General features: G+C 34.1%; 5 protein-coding genes across 7 annotated transcripts; 2 read left to right on the forward strand and 3 right to left on the reverse strand.

Annotated features, from left to right (window-relative positions):
* Positions 1–27: 27 nt before the first annotated feature.
* LOC149727095 (uncharacterized) lies at positions 28–4558 on the reverse strand. The gene is made up of 5 exons (XM_089890033.1): positions 1716–4558; positions 1524–1637; positions 1103–1264; positions 744–851; positions 28–126 (listed from the first exon to the last, which is right to left on the reverse strand). The coding sequence occupies exons 1-5, from the start codon at positions 4417–4419 to the stop codon at positions 107–109; spliced, it is 3108 nt and encodes a 1035-aa protein (XP_089746159.1). The 5' UTR covers positions 4420–4558; the 3' UTR covers positions 28–106.
* Positions 4559–5286: 728 nt separating this feature from the next.
* On the forward strand, positions 5287–7785 carry LOC149727096 (myophilin-like). The gene is made up of 5 exons (XM_089889810.1): positions 5287–5428; positions 5831–5958; positions 6642–6708; positions 6877–7014; positions 7467–7785. The coding sequence occupies exons 1-5, from the start codon at positions 5378–5380 to the stop codon at positions 7674–7676; spliced, it is 594 nt and encodes a 197-aa protein (XP_089745936.1). The 5' UTR covers positions 5287–5377; the 3' UTR covers positions 7677–7785.
* Positions 7786–7817: 32 nt separating this feature from the next.
* Positions 7818–10551, reverse strand: LOC149727097 (NXPE family member 3-like). Of its 2 annotated transcripts, XM_089889798.1 has the most exons (3): positions 10285–10551; positions 9128–9785; positions 7818–8832 (listed from the first exon to the last, which is right to left on the reverse strand). In XM_089889798.1, the coding sequence occupies exons 1-3, from the start codon at positions 10292–10294 to the stop codon at positions 7845–7847; spliced, it is 1656 nt and encodes a 551-aa protein (XP_089745924.1). In that variant the 5' UTR covers positions 10295–10551; the 3' UTR covers positions 7818–7844. The 2 variants fall into 2 exon arrangements, with proteins under 2 accessions (XP_089745924.1, XP_089745923.1); XM_089889797.1 differs by lacking the exon at positions 10285–10551 and having other exon boundaries at positions 9128–10267.
* Positions 10552–11398: 847 nt separating this feature from the next.
* Positions 11399–13236, forward strand: LOC149727098 (uncharacterized). Its single transcript, XM_089889809.1, has 5 exons — positions 11399–11660; positions 12088–12217; positions 12280–12453; positions 12615–12706; positions 12919–13236. Exons 1-5 carry the CDS (start codon positions 11540–11542, stop codon positions 13047–13049), a joined length of 648 nt encoding a protein of 215 aa, XP_089745935.1. The 5' UTR covers positions 11399–11539; the 3' UTR covers positions 13050–13236.
* A 124-nt stretch (positions 13237–13360) lies between these two features.
* Positions 13361–19400, reverse strand: LOC149727099 (retinal rod rhodopsin-sensitive cGMP 3',5'-cyclic phosphodiesterase subunit delta-like). Of its 2 annotated transcripts, none has more exons than XM_089889814.1 (7): positions 19297–19400; positions 18673–18764; positions 17044–17132; positions 15631–15756; positions 15158–15263; positions 14509–14635; positions 13361–13791 (listed from the first exon to the last, which is right to left on the reverse strand). In XM_089889814.1, the coding sequence occupies exons 2-6, from the start codon at positions 18729–18731 to the stop codon at positions 14554–14556; spliced, it is 462 nt and encodes a 153-aa protein (XP_089745940.1). In that variant the 5' UTR covers positions 18732–18764; positions 19297–19400; the 3' UTR covers positions 13361–13791; positions 14509–14553. The 2 variants fall into 2 exon arrangements, with proteins under 2 accessions (XP_089745940.1, XP_089745938.1); XM_089889812.1 differs by having other exon boundaries at positions 13361–14091; positions 19297–19319.
* Positions 19401–19607: the final 207 nt, after the last annotated feature.

A 19607-nucleotide genomic window follows, 5' to 3' on the forward strand; every position in this document is an offset into this window, starting at 1 on the left:
ATTTTCTATTTTGCAATATAACACTGGTACTGGTAAGAAAATATTTTATTTAAAAAAATCGAAAAAAAGTATTCTTAAATTTGTGGTGGTTGGTTGTGTTTCGTTGCTACCTCTCTGAGGTCTCATCTGCAAATGTTATTAAAAGCATTAAAAGCTGAGTAAGATAAGTTAACAGGACAACGTCATTATAAAAATTGACTTATGAAGATTCCTTTTAGGTATGCATATATTTTATTTCTTTTTCCTTAAACAGTTCTCTTAATTGTTACTTTTGTAGATTGACTGTGTGTTTTAAATCCTTAACCACCAATTGTAATCAAAGCAAGTTTTTTTACCTAAATATTAAAAAAAATTATTGAGACCAAAACGGTCTAACTAGTGAATATGTCCCAGCGTTGTGAGATGGTAGTTGAAGCGCTTGCTTATAGACCAAAGAATAAGGACCTGGGGCATGATGCTGCCACCGTTGTGGGCGTATGTGTTTTCAAGCAGAACATTAAACAGACATTACTTCAAACAAAAAAAACTCACCTACTGACTTAAAAAGTTATATATATTGTAATACACTGTGTTATAGCGAGTGTCATTGTCTTGCAACGAGAAGATAAACTTTTAGGTGCATATTTTTACCTATTTTAATTCAATTAAAACTGAGCAGAAACATACCCACAAAGGCAACCAGATAATATAACAGAAATACCAAAAAATTAAGAAATCACGGTGGTATACAATAATACACTTACAATATAAAGGTGTTTTTATTGGGGTAAGTGCATGTTCCATGTTAAAGAAAGCTCGCATGGATTCTTCGTTCATTGTATAAGTTGAAGAACGCGAGGCCGAAACAATATCTGTGCATATTGTAAATGGTATGTATATTTTGTTTTATTTCTTTTTAAAAGCCATTTGTGCAAAAATGAACCTACAAATCAGCTTAGTGTGGAGTTGGATAAATTACAACGAATTGCTTAGACTTTAATATAATATTTGAAAATAAAAATCAGTAGTTGACAGGTATTTAAACAGGCGAAAATAATTATATACTGTGATCGTAGGACCTTTACCATGTTGAACACACAAATTATTTTAAGTTTTAACTAACCAGCTGAAGGTAGTGCATGTTCTGTGTTGGTACTTGCCACGATAAGATTTTCCTTTTCGGATATTCGTTCCGACTGCCATTGGTTGTTAAATTTTCGTCTTTTTTGACAATTGTCCAAACTTAACATCCATAAATCCCTTACTTTGGGAACTGGAGCTTTTTCTAGATGAACGACACAGTAATTGGAGGATATGAACGTGCGAAGAGAAAATGAATGTTTTATTTTATAAAGCACGAACAAAAGTCATTAAAACATCATCTCTTTTTAAAAGTACCAAATGAAAAGTTTAAAATTAACTATAAAAAAATTAAAGCAGATTTAAACATTTCTCAAGAATAAAAATTGCAATCACAAAAATGTAGCACACTGAACAGCTCTGACAGCAATAGAACACTACAAGTTTTTTATTTTTTTATTTACCGGTTTTAAAACTTGCCAAAAGTTTTGTGGAAATGTGAAGTAAGCATTGAAGAGCTGCATTTCTGTAGCCATACATAAATCCCAGGTTGTGGCTTTGTGTGCCTATGTTAGGAACTGAAAAAACAACTTTGTTACAGTGGCCAGTGCTATTCCATTACGAAATGTGCAAACAGTTTAGATAAGGGTGCATACCTGATGTAGTGTCACTGGAGTTTTCCTTTTCCGCGAATACAACATTTTTCTTTGCGATTGGGTTATCGTCTTTTTTCGAAACTTCTGATGTAGCAATGTCGGTATATAATTCTTCTCTTTGTTTTGTTGGTAATTTTAAAACTTCAGGTGCCATTTTTGCTGGTGAAACTGGACAATCTTTTTTCTGATTTTGGTTTAGGTTTTCCTTTAACAGTGATGGTACTTTGATTTTTGTGGTAGTTTTACTAGTGTGATCTTTGGGTACTAGGCCTCCATCAAAGCCATGATTACCGGTATCCATGTTCTCAGTTTCATGTTGATTTGGAATCAAAGTGTCAGCGGCTACTACTCCAACAGGCATCTTTTCATAAGACACAGACTTAGATTTGTGTACAGTGCACTGGTCTGTCTTTTGTGCTAAAATTGGCCGTTTTATTGCATCAGTTTTTGATTTACTAGAAGTTTTTTGATTTACTTTTGATTTACTCTGTTCCACATTATTCGCCTTTGTGTTTTTCTCAACACTACAGTCTGTTGTATTCTTACTCTTAGAAGAGACAGAGGCTGTTTCTTTTAGTGATGGTTTGGTCTTAAGTGGCAATTTATGCAATGATTTGTTGTTTTTCTTGGTTTCTGTTGCTGTTTTTCTGTCAGAATCAAGTGTCTCCATTGATTTTTTTGCTGAGCCTAAAGAAACTGAAAGACTACGAAGTTTGGGAGTAGATTTTGTCTCTTTTATTTCATTTACTGTTTTTGTTCCAGAAACTTGCGTTTCATGTATATTTCTTAATGGGCTTAAAGAAACTGAAAGTGTCTGTAGTTCAGAACTAGTTTTCTTCTTTTTTCTTTTACTTGATGTTTTTGTTTCTTCTATTTCAACTACATGTTCCAAAGAACTGGATGAGGGCTTGTAAGATCCAGAACTTCTTTTTTCATTCTTGGTGCGACTGGTTTTCGGTTTTGATTTGGACTCAATTGATTTATCGGATTTTCTTAAACTAGGAGATTGCAACACTTTTTGATCAGTACATTTGTTGTTGTCACTATTTGTTTTTTCTGCTGAATTTACCCCCACAGATTCCTTCAAAGTTTTTTTTACATTTTCTGTTGGGCTTGTTGTCATTTTTGTTCTCGTTTCAGGTGATTTGTCTGATTTTCGAACATTAGAATTGTTTTCGACATAGTTTCCGCTTTCTGCTGTCTTATCCCCAACATGATCTTGTGTTTTGTTTAAAGTTTTTTCTTTTTCTGCTTTGGCTGTAGATTTTGTTTCCGGTTCAGATAATTTTTCTAGTTTCCTTACACTTAAAGTTCGCGATAATTTTCGTGCATTAGAATTGTTTTTTTCAATATTTGTACTTTCTGTTGACTTTTTCTGTGCTTCATTTGACTTTTTTAAAGACTTTAAAGATAAAGGTGGTGTATTAACATCGGAAGTTCTTTTTTCCTCAGATTTTTTAATTTCACCAGATTTGTTAGGTGGGGAGATTTTCATGTTAGTTGATAGCAGTTCTTTTACAGATTCAGGTGTTTTCTCTGATAAACAGTTTGATGAACAAGATAATTTTAATGCGTCTGAGTTAGATTTTTCATCTGTTAAGTTTTTTGTTGGACCGTTTTTCCCAGCTCCTATTTCATTAACTGAATTGCTTGAGCCACTCAAAGAAAGCGATGTTTTATTATACTTTGAAGTTGTTTTCTCCTTTTTTGTGCTTTCTTTTTCCAACTGCATTACATAATTTCTTGTTTCACTTGACTTTTCCAAACACTTTAAAGGTGCAGTTGAAGAAATTGTGGTCATAGATTTATCGACAGGTTTTGCGATACCTTTGCTGTTGTTTGTTTTTGGCGCAAGTTTATGACAAATCTCTGTTTCATGTAACCTTTGGTCTGGCAGTGTTGATTCAAAGCGTTTAGTTTTACATGTATTTACTTCTTTCATCATTTTTGACTTCTTAAATGAGATTGTTTCATTAACTTTGGAGAAACCCACCTCTCCATAGGAAGAAATAACAGATTTTTTTGCAACCTGTGCTGAATTTGATTTGTTTATATGGGTGCTTTTAATTGAATCTGTTTTTTTTGTAGAAACAGACCTTTCTTCGCTTTTTCTGCTTGGCGATTTTGACTCGGAACGTTTTCTGTCAACATTAAATCTTTTACCTTTTAAATTGCCAAGACATTTTTTGGGAATTTTACATTCTACTTCACTTTTTAAATCAAGGGGACGTTTTCGAGAATTTGGTTTGTGTTTTGAAATGTCAGCACTTTGTCTGTAGGACCTACCAGTAAAGGATTCTTTGGTGATATCTTTTTGCAAAGAACTTCTTTCCCTGCTGCCTCTTTTTTGATGCCTTTGTGGGTCATCTTTTAAACAAAAATTCGACTCTTTTTGAATACTCTTCTGCTTTTGAGTGAGAACAGCAATCAACTTGTTCTTTCGTTCGAGCTCAACTTTAGCAGTTTCTAATAAGCTTGCAAAGTTACGTTGCAAAATGTTGTGTTCATCCGTAAGCTTTTGTAACTTGCATAACGCCGCATCAAGCTGCTTTTTTAATTCTTTATTTTGCAGCACAACATCATCTTTTTGTGCAATTACCTCTTTCACAGTGACGCATCTGGCTGTAGAGTTTTCATTTGCTAACAGATCTTCGTACAAATCCAACTGGCTGACTTTGCTGGATTCGTCGATATATGGCTCCATACCACGATACAATTAGTGGGATCCACGATAATTCATTCTCAATATATTCAAATAAATTTAATAAAACGTAAGTTTCAGGCAGCCGTATCTTAAAAACTGTTATTTGTTTGTTTTGCTTTTTTACTAAATTTAGCGCGTGTGAGAAATTCACAGATATATTATATGATTGTAGGATAAATAGGGGACCACGAACAAAGTTTTACCGGTTTGTTCTTTCTAACACGCCATCAAAGAGTAATGCAATAACAGTACATTGTTTTTTTTACAAAGTTATTGAGGCAATAAAGTATTGCTGAAAAATCAGTGACGCCACAAACCAATTTCTGGAAATATCAAAAGTTTTAAAATGCTTCGCGGACAAAATAATGGCAAATCATTGTTAAATTAACTGATAGTAATTTAGGATGTCAGTTAGCGCAGCTCAACATTTAATAGTAGAAAGCTGGCACCTAAGAGTGTAAATCTTATTACAAACAATTATAAGTTTCAATATAGGAATGGATGATGAATAAGTAAATTAATACATCATCCGTTAAATACATTTGCTAACGAATAAACGAGCCAAAAAAACTACGCAAGCGCCCAAATGCATATCAGTGACATACGCAGCTCCCGGCCCTCGTCTCGCCTGTGTGATTATTTGTGTGTTTCTATTTCCAAGCGTTGGGTCATTGCGGTCCCTTGGGGTCTAATCATATCTACATATGGAAACATTACAGCACATACAGGACCGGCTGCAGAATGCCCTAACACCGATGTGTATAAAAAGCAAGAGAACGACAGATTTACCAGAGTTAGTACTTTCTTGTTTTAAAAAACTGTCAACTGATTTTATTTAAGAGATAAGTCCAGCGTTATGGAAGATATAATAAAGTATTAGTTAATTTACAATCCGTCTTTTCATCTTGCAGAGAGCTGGTTGATAGAATCTGTATCATTTGTTAAAAAACTTGACAGAATGGCAAATAAAGGATATGCATACGGCCTTAGCGCGGACGTCGCACGAAAGGTTGGTAAAAGTTAATCTTATATTAACGTTAGTGTACTTTAGGGTAAGATGGATACCGTTAGCACATACATTCAATATTTTACTATCGTGTTTTTAACATTTAACAAGGCTCTTTTACGGCCGTGAGGATACGCTTATATAGGTCTTCAGTATAGCAGATTGGGGTATTATAGAGAACCTTTTCATTCTATTCTTTTGTCTCATTTGGCTCTTGTTTCACAAACTGCATTCTTACGACTCCCATAGAGTGTTATCATTTGTTTAAAGTACGATCAGAATATTTTAATATTATGTGCTAAACGTGTTCCATACTACCCCACAGCTATGCACTGTTTGTTTACTATTAAAAAAAGGACGACAAAAGACATCACACCTTAATATATCCTTTTCACGTAACTTTAGATTGCCGGTAAAAGAGATCCTGCAAAGGAGAAAGAAGTGGAAGACTGGATCAAGGCAATCACCGAGGTCGAATTTGATGCAAAAAAATCATTCGAAGAAAATTTGAAGAATGGAATAATTCTTTGCAAGTGAGTATGCAGAAACTCGAATAAAAACATGGTTCTGTTTGTTATAAAATGCAAAGTTTGTAAGTGAGTATAATGACGTGCGGATGTGAATCTGAATACAAAACAGCATCCATAATGCACAGTTTCAACACCTCAATTGTCTCATAAAAGAACTGCTGACAGTTACCCAACAAATACTTTCATTATTGATCGCATTTTCAATCAAAGTTGAACGTAAATTATAAACGTATGTTTTAGTTGTAAATGTAAGCGAAAGCTTTGGGTTGTGACCCCACTAACTTCTTTAATATACAATCTAACCGCAACCACACCTTCAATTAGATTTAACCAAGCCTGTAATGACTGGTATAATGATGAGAACTCTCAAGGGCCGTTGGTCTCAACAGTATTGGAACGAGCTTATGACCCGAATTTGGTTCTGTCTATCGCCTCTGCAAACCGTGTGGTCTTATAGGCTGTCTCGCTAACTGTCGCGACGAATTCCGACACGACCGCAGCTTTAGTTAGATTTGAAACAAACGGTTATAGACTCGAAGCTTAGTCTTAGAGGATAAATAAAAAAGTATTTCACGCGCGACCATTCTGAACTTTAAAACAAGACACGAATCATTGGTTAACATGCTAGTTTGATTTTTCACTACGGAAATAGATCGTACAACTTATACTTCATTTATATTGCAAAGGTTGGCCAACAAACTTGTTCCAAAAAGCGTCAAAAAGATATCGGACAGCAACATGCCCTTTAAATTGGTAAGTACGCTGCTGTTCGCTTTCACAGAAAAATGCCCAAAAAACTACCAATTAAAACCAACTGTTTGGCACTCTTATGTGTATATGAACTATACAATACAAATGTTTCTCGAAACTTAAGCGGATAACATAATTTTGTGTCAAGTCTTTAATCGCTGTGTTTAACAGATGGAAAATATTCAAAACTTTCTCACAATGGTTGAAAACTACGGGGTGCCAAAAACCGATTTGTTTCAGACTGTCGATTTATTTGAAGCGTCCAACATCCCAGCAGTGACTGCGACTTTGTTCGCGCTCGGTCGTGTGGTACGTTAATGTATAGGTTAGGAATCTTTGTCACTTTAACTATAACCAATCGGTTTAAAGCAGCCCTTTATGTTATTTTTTTAAAGGCCTATATAATGTGTCCAAGTATAGTAGGGCTGGGGAAGATGGAACACCTTTTCATTCTATTTTTCGTCCTATTTGGTGGTAAACAAATAACATTCAAATGATTTTTAAAACCGTATACCCGCACGACTCCCATGGACCGTTACTAAATAAGGCTCCTCGTATGAGCTTAATTTAGCTAATTGTATAATTGGTCTATATATGCTATATACCCGTGACTTAATGAATACATAGAAAAACGTTCTTTTGCTGGGCTAAGGAAGCACATTTGTTTGTACCACTTAATAGCTTTTACAAATGCGTTATTCATACTTTTTGTACTCAAAATCTTTGGACTAACAATTTCAGTTGTTTACACTTTTTTGCAGTGTCACTCCAAACCAGAATTTGATGAAAGTTCGCCTTCCTACAAAAACTGGCCGACACTCGGCCCGAAACCGTCCGCCGAAAACAAGAGAGAATTTGACGAACAAACCTTAATTGAGGGCAAGAAAATTATCGGGATTCAGGCTGGTACAAACAAACTGGCAAGTCAGTCTGGCCAGAGCTTTGGTGGTCGTCGTCAAGTTAATAAATAAAAAAATGTGTGATAGCCTGCCGTAAGGTAGAGCTTGAATCTGTTCAGAATTTTCTTGCTTTCGGTATTGTGGTATTTCGTCACATTTTAATAAAGACCGTAAATCAAAATTGTTTTTTTGATCTTATAAATTTGAAATCACTAAATTTATTAAAAAATCACAACTTCGTTAAATTTGAATTCCGTTGCAGATGTAACTAAATAAAAACAACGCTTCTCTTTCAACGTGAAACGCTTTTGGGTGATAATCGTCCAACGGCCATAAGGCTGAAATGTCCCACAAGTCAAAATAGAAAAAATTGTTAACGTCTTTGAATATCTTTCGAGTGATGACACCGTGTCGGTAAACAAGCCAGCTATTAAGTGTAGAAAGCACTCGTTGGCTTCTGTATATATAACGAACGTTGGATCGGCGCTGGTTTAGACGTAACATTGCGTCTCGAATTCCCTTTAAACGGTGAATAAGAACAGATGGTTCAAAATACAGAATGTGTAACCCAATGTTAAGAACAATAACAACTTCTTGGTCGCCAGGTAGGATCTCATCCAGCACGTCACTCATGTATGGCCTGCTTTTCGGGGGGCCTGGGTTTTGCAAAGGCGGCCCGTGGGCACGATAATATAATCTGCTATTTCCTGGACCTCCGGCAGTTTGCGGTTGTTGCCAAACGCGACCATTATTTGGACCTTCTGAAATGAGTCCTAATGAATTTACTGCAAGGTAATAGAACTGTCTTATGGTTGAGTCGCCTAAAAAGTAGACATCTTTGTTTTCAAAGCAAGCATTGACTGGTGCTCCTGCAGTTATTGAGTTGTAACATAGTCTGGAATGCCAACTTCCGTCTACAACATACCCGTTCGGTCGAATAGAGTCTAAACCATTTAAGTCGGTTTTACATAAGGCCAATGGCTCTTGCAGTTTAGATTCGCTCGGTTTTACTGTAACATTAAGCCCGGAACCGGGAATGGTTACGTTCCATCCGAAAGCGCGAATTAGGTCATCGTTACAGGCATCATAGTTCGAATAAAAGTTTGAATGGTAATGCTGAAAGGTGGTGTCGGCAATTCTAGAGCAGTTTTTGGACGCTGGTTTTGCGCAGAACCACGGTTCTTGGTTTCTTGGGTTACTGTAGTCGCATATATCGTCGCTTTGAAGACTGTAAACGGAATATATTGTAGATAGTATAGGTCGAGTAACGGAATACATGATATAAGTGGGGTAGGGTATAATAGAACATGTTTTTATTCTTTTTTTCTACTCGCATTTGGTAGTAAACAAAGACTATTTGCAGAATTATTTTGCAGAATTTTATACCTGGATACCCGCGACGAAACGAGCGTTGTTCCCGGCCAGGAAATATAGGATTTAGGTGCTAACATCACTTACACCAGCATCTCATCTTACCCCACCCACACAACTAAAGCACTATACTGTATGAGTAAAGTATTTACCTGGTACCATTAAAGTCCACGTTACATTCTACAACTTCACCAGTTTCTAATACAGAAACATATTTTGATCCAAGGAAGCTTCGAGTAGAAGTACAGCGTATAAGTTCAGCTATTCCTCTTAGTGAAACAATAAGTTTAACTTCCAGTCGTGCTTGTCCTGGTATCAGCAGCGGTACTTGTATACTATACGATCCGTTTCGGTGGTCTGTGACTTTTCCAGGTATTCCATCGGGATATAATGATGGTTTACCATACACTAGTCTGGCGATAAAGTAATCTCCGCCACGAGAAAGATTATTTTTCTCCTGTATTTCAATTCGAGCGTTCAATTCATCTCCGACTTTAAAATCGATTTTTTCATCAACAAAAAAAACTTTGGATATGTTTTGGACATAAAAGTTCGGTACGGGTTCATGTTTTGGCAAAGAAATTTGAAATTCGGGCATGTAGTCGCGCCAGTCTTCTAGTACTTGCTTAAATCCTGTTTCGGCAAACACGCTACATGGTAGTCCGTACGTTTCTTGAAATGAGAGACCGAAAAACGGCGAATCTCTTGGAAAAGCCGTTTTTTTGTTTGAGTCCAAATGATTGTGTACAAGTACAGTTACTTTCTTTTTAGGAAACGTCCGAGGTGTTTGGTCAAAGGGAAACTTGTGGACTGTAAATACCAACAACAAACAGGAAAATGTCAATAAAGGTAAAAACCAGCGGTATGCCGGCGTCATTTTATATCTAAAATCGAAACACAAAACAACTTCGTTGTAAGAGTATTTTAATCTGTATATGTACAGCACTATCCGAAAACGGTGTTTTTATATGAATATTTATATATTTTGATAAATAAATTATTTCTCTACGTCTACGTGGTAGAATCAGTAGAGTAGGGTGCCTAAATTTTATGCTGGTTGGACCAGTGAACACCAAACAAATCATCAGTTATAGACTGACCAGCAGAGCACTAATGCTTAAACTGATTAGTTTTTAACGAACAGTAGAATTCCTAGCATTATAAATGAAATAAAACTAAACTTAAACTGCCAACTGTTTATACTAATACGATACATACTACTGCTTGAACTACTAAAACTTATATATAATATGCCTAAACTGATATAAAAAAACTTAAGAAAATGATTGGACAATGCCATTCTACGTACCTGTAACCATACCCCTTTAGGTATTTATGCTGGAACGTTAAAACTGGCTCTATTGTTTAATATGGGTGGGTACTCTCCGTCACAATTGTGATTCGTTACGTTTCAATGAGTACACAATGGCGGGAAGGAAGCGGTTCAGCACCCACTAACCTATAGCCAGAGTCCATACCATATTATCGTAACTGCAAAAGCTATGTTGTTAGCGTAGCTGCTACCACGACAGGAGGACTTTAAAAATCAAACACAGTGAAAAAATGTTTTAACACAAATGAAAAGATTTCTTTATTGATTTGACCTAAAAGGCCTAGTTTACTAAATTCCGTGTTGTATTCTCCCTCTCAATCCACAGCTACCTGTAACCATACCCCTTTAGGTATTTATGCTGGAACGTTAAAACTGGCTCTATTGTTTAATATGGGTGGGTACTCTCCGTCACAATTGTGATTCGTTACGTTTCAATGAGTATACACAATGGCGGGAAGGAAGCGGTTCAGCACCCACTAACCTATAGCCAGAGTCCATACCATATTATCGTAACTGCAAAAGCTATGTTGTTAGCGTAGCTGCTACCACGACAGGAGGACTTTAAAAATCAAACACAGTGAAAAAATGTTTTAACACAAATGAAAAGATTTCTTTATTGATTTGACCTAAAAGGCCTAGTTTACTAAATCCCGTGTTGTATTCTCCCTCTCAATCCACAGCTTTCAGCCTTACTGCAGTATCTACTGGGCGCAACACTTTCTAGTCATGCTGTAAGGATCTGGTGGTACGAAACATAACATATACAAATCAAGTTCAACCAATTGTATAACAAAAGATATAGGCTATATTATATATTTTGTCCGAGGCGCACACAAGTCTTTAAGCTTTAAGACGTATTGCTACTAAGAAACATGGATAAGACGACATTTCTGCCATCTCATACCCAGACCCATAGGTGTTTCTATGACTCTGATCATACCCAGAGTTAGTGTATGAACGTATATAAACATGACTCTAAATCTTTTACTATACCCTTTACATACATGTATTGTATATAAAGGCTATGCTTAAACCCAGAGTACGGACTCTGCTTAAACCTTTACCCAATTAAACGTCAACATAAAATCTGTTCTTACAACAGGGTATTTCCCACAGTAAAAAGTTGTTTTGTAGTAAAACAGTTTCTAACGTAGAAATAAATTCGACGTTTTGTACGTAAAATAGCAACTGATACCTTAATGAAATGCGAATATTGCGCTGAAAGGTTAAAATGAATACAGCTAGTTCAAACTCCGATAGTTCTGACGACGACGAGGCTACTGCGCGTTTAAAAGCAGCTGTATCTGAAGAGCTAACTATGCACATGTCTACGTCCAAACCCACGTCAAAAGGTGAGTGGAAAAGTTATTTTAAGTGAAAAAAAGTTGCGTTCGCTGCTGATTCACTACCAACGAAATAAAAGTTTGGTATAATCATTTAAAAATAAAATAGTTTTACCAATTTTCCTTTGGGAAAAGTCACAAATTTTATAAAAATATCTTTTATTAGACGCTTTAATTACGGTCCCTTTAATTAGTGCATGTCCGCTATGTCCAAAACATTTTCTATGTCCACAATGTTCACAACATATTGGACATAGCGACCATGGTTGACATAGCGGATATACACTAATTAAAGAGACCGCTTCAATTACAGTAACATAATCTAAGACGGGATACAGTAAAAAAAGGATAGTCATTAAAAAACAACTAATATAATTTTACGAACATATTGTTGTGATGTAGTATCAAAAGTGTTGCATTTTACAATCTTGTGTAGTAAAGAAGACTAAACAGAAGAGTATTCGCCAAAAGTTGTATGAAGAAAGGCATGCTGAGGAAAGTGATCTAAAAACCACTCCTGAATTTCGAGAACATGTTTCAAAAAAGTTGGAAAAATATTATAACAAGTAAAAATTGAACTGGAATTTTAACAAATTACAGAGTTTTAGCAACATTTTTAATTTGCCAGTTTATTATCTCATGAAGTTACGCCGACCACAAAATTTTTGACAAACACGAACAATAGTGAAACAGAATCTGTAATACGATTGCTCAGCTCTTCCAAATCAGTGGTCACAGTATCAAAATCAACTCAAGCTTTTCAAAAAACTATCACAAGTCGAAAACCTGTCTCATCAGAAAGGTAATGGAAAAAGTTTGCTGTGGGAATCACAAATTTTCTATAGAAAAGTGTTATTTTAAAACCGTTTTTTAAAATTAGTGTTATATGCGCTTTTTCAATTTTAAAAACTACTTTTTCAGTTCTTTTTTACATTCATTAGGTACTAACTTTTTGTTTTGCAGCGACTCTGAAGCAGAAAATGAAAGATTAGCAGCAGTTGTGGTTGATGGGCAGTATATACTTGAAAATGGAAGTCTACATAAAGAGGATTCTGGTAAAAATAAATGATTGTAACTTATTTATTCTCTGTTGCAAGGCAATAACAGTCATTATTATATGGTTCCCAATTTTAAACACCTCATACTTAAAAAATTGACACATGTATTACTTTGTGGGTTACCAGTTTTTATCTGTATGGCCAAAAATGTATTTTTTACCTTAGTGATGAATAGGCATTAGGAATCATTCTGTTATTATATTATAAAGGCAACCTCAAGGTCCAGGTTGCAGATTCAAGCACAAAAAATTCAGATGAAGAAATGCACTGTAAAAAGCGAAAACTTGATGGCAATTATATGATAAAAAAGAAGAAACACAAGTTAAAAAAACATAAATAAATTGGTTCAAGAGATTTGGCAAAGTATGCTGTCTCAGCTGTTCAGTTTACAATGGTGGTGCAAAAGGAGAGACCTGCAAAATATGAACAAGATTAATTTCAGGGCGAAACAGTTTATTACAAACATGTTCTGTATTGCATTTATAAACTTACCTGTTTTGCTAAGCAATAAAGTTACATAGATGTAAGTGTCGTTTATACTTGTAGATGTAAGTGTCGTTTATACTGTCCATGAACACATAAGTATGTGCATGTATAAAACCATTTCCAAAAACAATTTTTTAGTATAACAGTAAGAAAGAGCAAGTTGAAAACAGTGAGAAGCAAAATTTTATTACAAAAAGCGTGAACACACAAGTGGCCAATTGGCTGATCAACAAAATGTGCTTTCTAAATGAACAGATTATCAAGTGTTTGAGAATTAATAATCAAGTTCCGTATATTCTAATTGTCTTGTCTTTCATTGTTGATATTTTATTCAATGATTTGGCAAATTTAAAATGGCAGTCCTAACCATTTACAAGCATATCTTTTAAAGTTTCATTGTTCTATAAATCAAATTGTTTTCGAAAAATAAGTGAGTTTTACAAGAAATGTTGCATACAGAAATTAACAGCCAACCACAGGTGACATAGTTAAAAATGCACAAAAAAACGAGAGTTACACAGAACATAGCTGTAAAATTTTATTGCAAACAGCTTCTTTGTAAGTGCCTACAACACAGAATGGTTACTGTGGAAAATCTGAAATAGATAAATTAATTAGCATTAAAACCAATATCCCATTTCTTAGTTTAGCGCAGGAAATTTAAGTATTAACCAATGAAAATTAAAGTGTGAGGCTAAAAAAGTGTTGAGATAAAACAAATTATTTATTTGACACAGTTTATGTAATTACACACAGTACCACTCCAAGACCCTAAGCTACAATACCAGTGGTTTGAAAATAAAAAAATAAAGTTTGTTATGTTAAAAAGAACGTTATCCCGTATCCTTAAGAAACATGAAATATGATCTTTGTATGGATTCCAAAAGTAGAAGTTTCTGCAAATTAATATATTATATTTATCACCAAAATGAAACTTGAGAATACAACCAGACTTAAAAGTGATGGGCATATACAAAATCTTTACATTAGTTTCATTTATGCTATTTTAAACTCACATTTCTTTATTGAGAATGAATGAAAGTAACTTGCTTAACCCAGGCATGGCTGGGAAATGACAGTTGTCACCACTGTGTTGGAGCAACTGTAGTTAAGTGTCTTGCACAAGGACACATGCTTAAGGTCCAAGGACGACTTTTTACCATGACAAACTTACAGTTTTAATGCTTGTCATGAAAAATCATGTATCTAACTAATTTTAATTTAAATTTTCATATTGTTTTTGTACGTTGTACATTATAACATACAAAATAAATATATAATATACAATATTAAATAAAAATTAAAACTGTTACCTTAGTATGCACAGCCTTGGTTTTGGGAAATATTGAAAGATTTGTTCAAACATAATAAATTCGAACACGTGAAGTGCTCACTAAAACGTCATCATCGTAAAATTGTGTCTCAATCACCACATTTCCACTATGTAAAGAAAATAAAAATAGGTTATTTCCTGTTACAAGAAAGTCTCTATTATTTCCAATAACAGTTGTTTTAAAAAATGCAACCAAAATTGACCAATGTGGTTACACTAATTAGAATGCGGGTAACTTTAAGTTTTAACATAGAAGTATTTCCATGTTTTTGTTTTGGCTAGCTGGACCGGATAACCCAGTAACCCAGGATTAGAGTATTGGGCAAATGGTGAATGGAATCTCAGTTTCCTGACACTTATATGCTTTGAGCTATCAGAAGTAACAACTAAATAAATATTTTACCAAAAAAACTGCACAATCTGATTGAACCCTAAAAATGACAGTTCGGAGCATTTTAGCTAAGTGCTGAAATGTGGTACAGTTAAACTTTTCTATTCAATAAACTCTGATTAATTTTTTGTTAGCGAATTTTTCTACACTGTCAGTTCTCTAATATGAGATACTAAGCAAGTGTGTCTTGAACTTGTTTATCCTTGATTAGTAGTTTACCAATGTTAGAGTAACAAACCTAAGCACACTTGCTGGCATCATTTGGCTAGCAGGAGCTGCTTCAATAACAGATTGCCATGTATTGGTAGAATCAGGTATCACGAAACCAAATTCGAAAAACCATTCTGTAAAAAAATGAGATTGTAATTTCTTTATAGAAAAATAATAAACTAATATTTTTTAATTATCAGCACAATTATTATTATGGTATGGTTATAGTGTAGGGGAATCCAGGCAGTTGGAAGTTAAGACCAAAACTGAAAGCCGTTAAATTAAAAGTAAAATAAATATTAAATAAGTTTGATGTTAGGGTTACTCCGGTTACAGAATATAGTTAGAAATGTCTTACATAGTGAGTTTTCTGGGACTAGTTGTAAAATATAAGTGTACTGGTAGTTGGTACAGGACCAATAAAGAGGGGCTAAATGGTAATAAATGCACTGTCTGTAGGCCAAGCCTTTTTTGATTAAAGGTAAGTTTTTCTTGGTATACCTTCAAGACATTTGCCTTTAAATAGAACTCTTTGTTCAAGTCGAAACTTTTCCATGACCTCTAACGAGGAAAAGTTGATTTCACGTGAAACTGCTTTGCATTTGAGAATTTTCTTAGGCACACGAGCTGTTTTAAAATAGTTGCCGTTAGTATAACAATGTTTAATTGTTTGTAAATTGTAAATTACTTTCATTTTTTATTTTTTATTACATACTTAAACCTAAACATATATATATTTAAAAATATTATTTACTTATGGTATAGATTTTATGTCAAATTAAAAGGTACACATGTCACATTTGTATATGTAATATTACGTCATGTATATAGACAAGGCTATACTATACAAAGAAGCAATCATAGAAATGCACAAAATAATACAAAAATGCAGACACTCCATTTTAAAGAAACACTAAAAAAATTAATTGTTTCAACTTCTCAAATTAAAATGTGATGACTACAAAAGTAAGATAGTGTAATGTTTATGCGGCAAACATATTTAATATTTTTATCAGGATTTTTACTTAAAAATAAATCAAGCTATAAAATGACAATTATTCACACATTATCTGGATTATAACATATTCTTTTCGCCCTACGGCATTTAAACAGGGATTTTTCATTAGGAAGCAAATAGCTTGGAGTCAAACTGGTATTGACACAGAAGGCATACAGCAAACAACACCACAAAAGGTATGTCTGGTTTGTCGCAAACATTAGGACTACAATGTCAACTGTAGGATATTGGGCAAAGGTGCCTCTAAGATCCAATTACCATTTGACTTCCAATAGAAAAGAATATATAAACTACCAGCTACCTTGGGCTTTGTATATAAAAATTATAATTGCTACGAATTTTAGTTCCATGTGCAAAACAGTAAGATGTATATGGATGCTTTTATACAATATTTATGATTGAACAGACTTTTTTGACATAAGACATTATATACCACTTATAGCAGAGCTGTTTATTAAATCCATTTGCATCCAAGCCTACATCAATCTTAGTGGATGTACCAGATGGTAATTCCGTAACAGTATCAGACAAATTAAAAAATATGAAAAAAAAGAACTAGGTAATATCAGTACTTCAGAAATTTGCAATTGCAACCTTCAAAATGTGATGGTTTTTAGAAATATTTTTATTAAGTGCACACATGTGAAGCAAGATGAATAACAATAACGTTGGAACATAAATCTTATATTTCCTAATCGATTTTTTAACAATTAACAACCCTCTTAAAGTCTTGAGAATACAAATATAGTTTTTTAAATATTCTTTGTTTACTTTCAAATTAATATAAAATAAAATAGAATAAAAACCTTGACTACCTTGCTTTTACCTACTATACAATAAATATATAATATATATATATATATTAAAAAAACTATTTGTATATTCACTATCTATACCTTCATGTTCGAATCCTGGCTTTGATAAATCAGAATCACCTTGCCATAAAACTTTACCAGATGAGGCATCTCTTAGATTCATCCAATTCCTGGAGAATAAAGCATAGCTATAACCTATATACTTTAACAACATGATACATACAATCAGCGATGTAAAAAGTGGGGTAAAAGGGGTACATGAACTTAGACCCGGAATAGGAAACTAGGTAGAGTGAGTAGTGACAACAGTTGGTATCAAAACCCAGACGTCTACACATTATAAAACAGTCAGAAAACTCAAAAGCGCACCAGTATTGGCAGGATTTTTATTTTATACCTGCCTGCATGTAACAGGACATAATATGCTGTAATATTAAAGGTATATATATATATATAGAAAGTAAATAGACGGATCAAGCCATATAAAATTAAGCCGCCCAGAAAGAACATTTTTATTAACAGTCGTACCCATTACCAATACAACAATTTACCAGAAAAAATAAAACACAAAAAATAAACATTACATATGTAATAGCAATTTTGGATCTGATTAAAAATAAACAATAGAGTCATAAGATGTGATGATAGGATTTTGTATTGTTTCCGTACAATTTAACTACGGTGGCCTGATGAGTCAACATTCATTAGGTAAGAAACCTGATGATATGACTATGTAAATTCTATTGAAATGAATACAACAGATCTGGTTTAGTTTGAAACAATTGAATGTCTGACTGGTAGACAATTGTGCTGGCTACAGTGTATACATTACACAATATAACATAAGTACACTTGGAAAAATTGGACCTCCTTTAAAAAGGTTTTATTGCTATAATGGGCACTTGGTAATGATAAGCAATCATAACATGGGCTCCAAACGTGGGTATGGGAATTATTTTGGCGTATACCTCATATTTCATAATATGTACAAGGTATTTTGCATACACAGTTTCCAACGCTTAAAATCGCTCAGTGGTCTTATTTTAATCAATAAAGAGGGAAAATATTACTTGCGTTGAGCTCCTATGAAGTATTCATTGCAAGCGTATCAACATATGGGCGAATATTCAACCTGTTTTTAAGCACCTGCAGGCTAAATAATCAATTGCTATTATGATGCAAATAATCGCCGTGTGAATTTCTATTATGTTGTAATAATTAAACATGCTGCTTGGCTGAGAAAAACATTGTAAATATAAAGCAGTGCTACTTTTGGAACTTATTTAGGTTGTTTATTGCTGCCTAATGTTGTCCTGTTTAATAGGAAAATTACATTTATTGTATGCACAACTATGAAAACGACAGTGCCAAGTTTGTGTTACGAATTCTCGCCGAAAAAAATATGTATGCGCCACTCGTATACAATGACCTATATGATGTCATAGTGGTAGTCAGCATGCATGTGCGTTTTGCATACCCAAGATAATTAAGAAATCGGCATGCCTGCATCATAATGTATTATATATATAATGAGTTATTTAAATATATACTTAAACTGCTAGAGTGCTAGGTTTTATTCACATTTTTATATCAGATTTGTTGTGTAATGTCAGTCAATTTTTACCTTCATTTTCTGTTTTACACACATTCTAATAGGGCACAGAGATAAAACGAATCACTACAGAACATATAGAACTACTGCGTACTTACAGCTTAAAGCCATCCAATATTTTGTCAACTTGTTCAGGGTGGTTTGCCTCAGAAGCCATTACACCTAAATTTATGTTTAAACACTAAAACTCCTGAAACACAGTGAAACATAGTAACGAAATTTTTTAAACTGAAAAGGTAAAAACAGAACTTAGGAGGTATAAAAATTAAACTTCAGAAGTATAAAATGAACTTAGGAAAAGGCAGCACCTAAAAAATAAAAGTACAGCTTGTACGGTAAAAATACACCATAGGAATAATATATCAAAGAATTAGAAATATAAAAATGAAACAGTATCACACATAAAGAACGGAATACCTGATTCTAGTTAGCCATTAAAAGAAATAATGCACATGCTAAAACGTAGCAGCTCACTAGTGTATATATGGCTATACACAGTTTTTCTTTTTGCATAATTGGCAAACAGACAAACTACAGAAATAAACACAACAGAACCAAAAATTGAACACATGATTGTTTTTTAGTAAATTAAATGTTAAAATGTGCACTTGACAAACAGAACTGTTAAAAGCTGAGCAGGTTTAAAATTCTTGCATGGCTGGCATTTAAAAACATGGCTTGGATTTAAAAAGTCCTTAAAACAAACCAAATGGTAAACTTACTTTTGTTTATCATAAGTTACTGGTGAATGCTCAAAGGCAATTTGCAGTATGGATCTAAGCACCAAAATCCAACCATTTGACCATAAGCTACAGGTCTAGGACTTCGTAAGTTCTGCAGAGCAGGATAACCAGACAGTGTGCATGGAAATGTAGCTGGAATATAAGCAGCATTGGAAAGACCACTTCGTATTAATGGCCTTGATGGTGGCAAAGGAGGCAACTTTATAATAGGATTATTTGGCGGGATTTGCTTGTAGTACGTTGTTTCGTTCCTAAACTCTGTCAAAAGGTTCTCATTGCTTGGCAGTTGA

The sequence above is a fragment of the Ciona robusta genome, chromosome 12 (genome assembly GCF_009617815.1).
Source record: "Ciona robusta chromosome 12, ASM961781v2".
Taxonomy (NCBI): domain Eukaryota; kingdom Metazoa; phylum Chordata; class Ascidiacea; order Phlebobranchia; family Cionidae; genus Ciona; species Ciona robusta.

Excerpts from the sequence above, each read along its gene's own strand:
- LOC149727098 (XM_089889809.1), top strand. The coding sequence starts at position 11,540 with ATGAATACAGCTAGTTCAAACTCCGATAGTTCTGACGACGACGAGGCT. Across the intron at positions 12,218-12,279 it reads TTGGAAAAATATTATAACAA|TTTATTATCTCATGAAGTTA; the intron begins GTAAAAATTGAA and ends TTAATTTGCCAG. Across the intron at positions 12,454-12,614 it reads AAACCTGTCTCATCAGAAAG|CGACTCTGAAGCAGAAAATG; the intron begins GTAATGGAAAAA and ends TTTGTTTTGCAG.
- LOC149727096 (XM_089889810.1), top strand. The coding sequence starts at position 5,378 with ATGGCAAATAAAGGATATGCATACGGCCTTAGCGCGGACGTCGCACGA. Across the intron at positions 5,429-5,830 it reads GCGCGGACGTCGCACGAAAG|ATTGCCGGTAAAAGAGATCC; the intron begins GTTGGTAAAAGT and ends ACGTAACTTTAG. Across the intron at positions 5,959-6,641 it reads AATGGAATAATTCTTTGCAA|GTTGGCCAACAAACTTGTTC; the intron begins GTGAGTATGCAG and ends TATATTGCAAAG.
- LOC149727097 (XM_089889797.1), bottom strand. The coding sequence starts at position 9,852 with ATGACGCCGGCATACCGCTGGTTTTTACCTTTATTGACATTTTCCTGT. Across the intron at positions 8,833-9,127 it reads GTGGACTTTAATGGTACCAG|TCTTCAAAGCGACGATATAT; the intron begins GTAAATACTTTA and ends TTCCGTTTACAG.
- LOC149727095 (XM_089890033.1), bottom strand. The coding sequence starts at position 4,419 with ATGGAGCCATATATCGACGAATCCAGCAAAGTCAGCCAGTTGGATTTG. Across the intron at positions 1,265-1,523 it reads TTTGGCAAGTTTTAAAACCG|AAAAAGCTCCAGTTCCCAAA; the intron begins GTAAATAAAAAA and ends TCGTTCATCTAG. Across the intron at positions 127-743 it reads AATAAAAACACCTTTATATT|ATGAGACCTCAGAGAGGTAG; the intron begins GTAAGTGTATTA and ends TAACATTTGCAG.
- LOC149727099 (XM_089889814.1), bottom strand. The coding sequence starts at position 18,731 with ATGGCTTCTGAGGCAAACCACCCTGAACAAGTTGACAAAATATTGGAT. Across the intron at positions 15,757-17,043 it reads GCCAGGATTCGAACATGAAG|CTCGTGTGCCTAAGAAAATT; the intron begins GTATAGATAGTG and ends ATTTTAAAACAG. Across the intron at positions 15,264-15,630 it reads TAAAGGCAAATGTCTTGAAG|AATGGTTTTTCGAATTTGGT; the intron begins GTATACCAAGAA and ends ATTTTTTTACAG.